Below are 5,224 nucleotides of genomic sequence, written 5' to 3' on the forward strand. Positions count from 1 at the left end.
TGTGCTGGAAGAAAAACTTTCTCCTTTATGGCATGCCAGTTTCCATGTTCTACTCTGTCCTGTAGGAAAGTCAGTCCATGCCTGCTGTTGCAGGACTATAAAGTGGCTCTGCCATCATGGAATTGTCATTAAAATTTCCCAGTGCAGTTGAAGTGTGTGTGTCTCTGTGAACTTGTATGAGGTGGATTATTCCATGTAACTTCTCTTAACTGTTCTGAATTTGTGTTTCTTGTATTTCTTCAAAACATGCAATTGCTCTGTACTTACTTCATCATCTTCTTCTTCTCCCCCACAACAGCCAGAATGGGACCTGTACTATGTCCAGACGCCAGAACACCATCCAGGAGCTTTTGCAAAACTGTTCGGATTGCCTGACGCGAGCTGAGCTCATAGTACAGCCTGTGAGTGCTTCTTGTTCTCCTTATCCAAAGTGATTATGAATATTACATACATATTCTGTGTTGTTATCTGGACTCACAGGCTCTGCTTCTTCATCTCCTTTCTCCCCTGTCAGCTGTTTGTGTGAGGCAACTGGGAGTGGAATGACATACCTCCTTCTTAGGTCCCCTTCTTCCCTCTGTACACTGTTCAGTAAGACCGATTGAAATGCATCTGGATAATGAAAGGGGTCTTCTTGATTAAAAAAAAAAACAAAAACAAAACAACAAACCCACCCTCAAACAGATTCTACTGCATCTTATTTTTTGGTTTTAGATCAGGACCACTGTCAGTGTTCACACCAGTTACTAATGACTAGTTACACTCTCTTAATGTGTTCTGTAGAATACTGTCCTCATTTTCAGGGCCATAATAAACCTGAGCCACCTTAGGAAATACCTTCATTACCTTTATTTTATTTTTCCAGATGATTCCTAAAGAAGTAAATGAGACTAGGCTAAAGTCTTCCTGGCTGTTTCAGCTCAAATACATACACATAATCTTTGTAGTATGCTACTCTGGTACAAACCCCGAGTGCCTGGGGGCGGGTTACTCGCTAAATTCACTTCTGGCAAACCTCTGTCCCTGCTGAAGCAGAGGAGGTGCCGGATGGTGAGTGCATCCTGCTGCTGAGGCCACTGAGATGTGAAACACTTCAACAGTCCTGGCAGTAGATGTGATTTAATGCGCACTTTTGGACCCTCTGTGGACAGAAAATTCTTTCAGAAATGAACTCTGTGGTCAGGAGTTCGTTTCCTTTTCAGAGATACAAGACGTGTGAGCATGTTTATACAAAAATCAATGCCAGAGTAAATACTGCCTTTTGTTCAGGATTAATATTATTCCAGTGAACTTGAAAGAAAGAGATGTTTAGTTCCAGCTTGGTGCCACCACATGCATTGCCTGCTTTGTTTCTTTCTTTTCTTTCTAAAGGACAGAGCAATGAGGTCTATAATATTTTATTTGGAAAATCAGATCACAGCTGCGTTGTGTTTTGCTCAGCATGGCTGTCAGTGTGCAGTGAGGTCAAAGAGCTGTGTCTTCCTGGTTGAAACACCATGGCCATGCTGGTCCAACTGCACTGAGAGGGTGCATGGAGAATTTGCCTAGACTTTGGGTGATAAGGTGGGATGCAAATGTGATGGGGCATGGAGCTGGATGCAGGCAGACTGTCCTGCTCATGTTTTTGCAGGAGAGGGAAGTCTTATGAACCTCAGGGAACTTGTGGAAAATCAGGAGCAATATCTACCATCTCCTGCTAGGACGGTGTTTCCTTCTCATCTTTTGAACACAAAAACACAGTGTCTTAAGAAGTTAGCACACCATATGAAGCCTTGGCTCCACTGAAATAAACATCAAGATGTGCTGCTCTTTATGGAAATTTTTGTTTGATAGCTACATTTTAATAACTTTCTTCCATATTTTATTTTAATAAGTGCTTTCTAGTGGCTGTGGATCATCATCAGTTAAAGCTGGCAGTCAGAGACCTGGCAGTTGAAACTTATCATGCTTCCTAAAAAAACCCCCAGTCCTCACAACACCTTTTTTAAGACAACCAAAGGAAGCTTAGATGATGAATATTTAAATTAATCTCCCATCTGGTTTTTTCATTAGGAATTGAAATATGGGGATGGCGTCCCACTTAGAGGGAACAGGGATCTGGAAGACTGTTTTGCACAGGCAAATGACCAAATGGACATCCTGGATGGACTGATCAGAGAGATGAGGCAGATGGGCCAGCCCTGTGACATGTATCAGAAAAGGTATTGTCAGGGAAGGGTTGGGGTTGGGAAAGTGACTGATAAAAGTTTGTGGTACCTCAAGTGCTCACCTTCCCTGGTGTTGCAGGATATAATAGAAATCAGTAAGATGGAACTAAATCTATTTGGTCACACTAACATGGAGAAGGGTCTTGCAGTAACATATTTCTGGTAGAAATTGACCCCTTAGTTGTCTCCATGAAATGTTAATGCGTGTATTTTTTCCACAGTCTTTGCTTTCAACACTTTGTTTTGAATAGTTGGTGGTCCAGTAGCAGAGATAAATTGCATTGTTTGTGTGTTTTCTGGATGTTTTGCTTACAGACACTGTTTCCTTCCCTTTCAGGCTGCTACAGCTCCAGGAGCAGATGCGTGCCCTGTACAAAGCCATCAGCGTTCCCCGTGCCAGGAGGGCCAGCTCCAAAGGTGGTGGCTGCTTCTCCTCTCAGAGTGGCTCGGGCTGGGATGAGTACACCAAACGTGTCACAAGTGAATGCTTAAGCTGGATGAGGCAGCAGAAGGTAAATCTGTGCAAAACCCTGGGACAGTGCTGAAATTTGGTGTTGTTTATGAATGTCACCTCATATGTAGTGATGTTTTGTGTGCCAGTAGAAAAGTAAAAGTACCTGTGAATGCTCACATGTTATTCCAAGTTCCTTTTTTTACCCTTCCAGTATTATACATATAGTGAATTCTCACTGAAATCCAAACATGGATTGGGGGCTTCTTTTGCAGAGGAAAAGGTGTAGAAGTTAGATTTGAAAGCTAAGTGAAACACAGGTGTTAACATAACAAAAACATTGGCATATTTGTGTTAGAGATTATTATGCTTGATATTTCCCTCCTTCCTTCCTTGCACGGATTTCCTTTGATTCATATTTATTTTAACCTTTTACACAGACAGGACCATCTTCACAGATTTAACAGTGTTTTACAGTTGCTCTCCCCTTCTAGTCTGTCTTTATCACAGACAGGTAGAGCTGATTGCCACAGGACTAGGCTCTCGGAAGTCAGTGCTAAAATGCACACAGAAGTGCTGAAGCTACTGTTTGTTGCATTCTGAGAACAAATTTGCCAATTCACAGCTGTTAGTGATGTAACCTGGAATGGAAAACACACACTGTTTTTTGTGCTGCTGAGGTGAAAGTTGTGTGTTGAAGTGAAAGTTGTGAGTTTGTGGTTGGACAGCCCTTTCCGAGAGACAGGTAGGGAGGATGGAACAAGGTGGCTGAAGTCACACGTGCAGACTCCTTGTAAATTGAAATTTTATTATTTTTATCTCTCTTTATTAAGTTGTTGCTTTGCAATTCTGTCATTATTATCTGTGTATGGCATTTGCCAGGTGGCTCCTATGCAAACCAAATGGGGAGGGTAGGGCTCTGTAGAGTTGCAGAGTATTTTTAAGTGAGTGCTAGTTACAGTCCAGTCTTTCTGTGTGGCATGTTTTAGAGGAGGAAGGGGAAGTGGAGATGCACTCCTTGAGCAGTAATGTGTATAAGCATTGTGCCTGGACAGCCACAGCCAACATCATTGCTCTTCACATGCTGTGGGAGAGGAGGCTGATTGTCAGACCTGCCATGGCTTGAGGAGTGATGTTGGACAGACTCTGGGCATGCTTCCAGCGATGAAAGATGGGGAACAGGCTGCACCTCCCAAAGACACCACGTGATGCCCTGCTTAGACAGTCCTCGCTAAACACAGGGAGCATAAGCAACTGCTTTATAGCTATGTTCCCACACTAAACCTCCTGTGAAAGTAAAAGGCTCTCTCTCTCTTCCCCTTCATCCCTACAGAAAGCTGAGGTGGGGGCAGTAAGCACTTACCTCACTGGGAAAATTTATTTTGAACTTGCCATGATGCTGCTTCTTTCCGTCGTGCCTTGCTGTGTCCCATTACATACTCACATTGAGACTAGGATAATGTTTCCCCTAGTACTATGGTGAGATGTGGGAAAAAGTTCTGAGCAGCTGATGTTTTTTGGTTTTTTTCTGGTTTTGTCTGCATGGTTTGCTGGTAGGAGAATCAGATGGTAGGGAGGGTTAGTCAAATTTCCAGTGCAGAGCTGGGGAAACTGCAGGGAAATCCAGACAGCCTTTGTTCGCATATGGCAGCCAGCCACGACTGCCACTGTTGCTACAGTCTCTTTGGACTGTTTAACAAGAAGGGTCAAAGTCCTCTAACTTTCAAATGTCTGAATGAAAAATGGTTTTGTTTCTTGGATCATTTTCAGCACTGCCTTTGAACCCCTACGCTTGTGTTCTGGCTTTATTGTTATCTGTTGACTCATAGAGATTTGACTCCAGGCTGGTAATTACCAAATTCAGTTCCAACCCAAGATTAGGATACCTCTTTCTTTACTGGGCTTGTGCATAGACAGGCATTCAGATAGAGCTGCAGTGTGTCTTTGCAGCATAGAAGAGGATTTGGAGTTTGAGGAACTGAATTTAAAGTTAGGTGGCTTTTAATATTTGGGAAAAAATGAAACAAGGAATGCAGTCGGTTTTTGGGTTAGTAATTAGCAGGTGTATTACTGTTTTTCAAGGCTGTTTCTAGACATTTTCTCTTGTCATCCTCCAATAAATGTTGCTAAAATGTGAGACAAACAACACATTTTCTAATAATTTCAGTTTATATTCTGTAGAGGTTTTTTAGAGTCACTGCATTTAACTGAGGTTGTTGAAGTTTACATGAGCAAAATTAAAATGGAAATCTAGTGTACTGGGCTATAGAACTTAATTGGGCATTTTCACATTAATTGCATGAATAGCATTGTTTGATAAAGTCATGGTTTGTTTTCAGAGTGATAAGAATGTAATTTTACTGTAGAACATAAAATAACAGTTTGGTCCAAAGACAACAGATGAAAATACACTACTGAGTGTGCTTCATCTAGTGTAACTTTAAACAACTGAAATATTCTTCCTATTTTGTTTCTTCTACTTTGGGAGCCTGACACACGGTTTAATTGATGGCAATTTAAAGAAACTGTAAAACCCTATCCTGAACTTCTCTTTCATTTTTACTCT

The 5,224-nt window shown here is 41.8% G+C and overlaps 1 protein-coding gene across 2 annotated transcripts in view; it reads left to right on the forward strand.

Moving 5' to 3' along the window:
- The first annotated feature begins 307 nt into the window (after positions 1 to 307).
- The window catches only part of DSP (desmoplakin), a 29,805-nt gene continuing 24,888 nt past the window's right edge, over positions 308 to 5,224 (forward strand). For both annotated transcript variants that reach the window (XM_031060215.1, XM_031060216.1), the window contains exons 1-3: positions 308 to 401; positions 2,053 to 2,201; positions 2,545 to 2,719. In XM_031060215.1, the coding sequence (XP_030916075.1) occupies positions 318 to 401; positions 2,053 to 2,201; positions 2,545 to 2,719 (408 nt within the window). In that variant the 5' untranslated portion in view covers positions 308 to 317. The remainder of the gene's footprint in view (positions 402 to 2,052; positions 2,202 to 2,544; positions 2,720 to 5,224) is intronic.

The sequence above is a fragment of the Geospiza fortis genome, unplaced genomic scaffold (genome assembly GCF_000277835.1).
Source record: "Geospiza fortis unplaced genomic scaffold, GeoFor_1.0 scaffold219, whole genome shotgun sequence".
In the NCBI taxonomy this organism is placed as follows: domain Eukaryota; kingdom Metazoa; phylum Chordata; class Aves; order Passeriformes; family Thraupidae; genus Geospiza; species Geospiza fortis.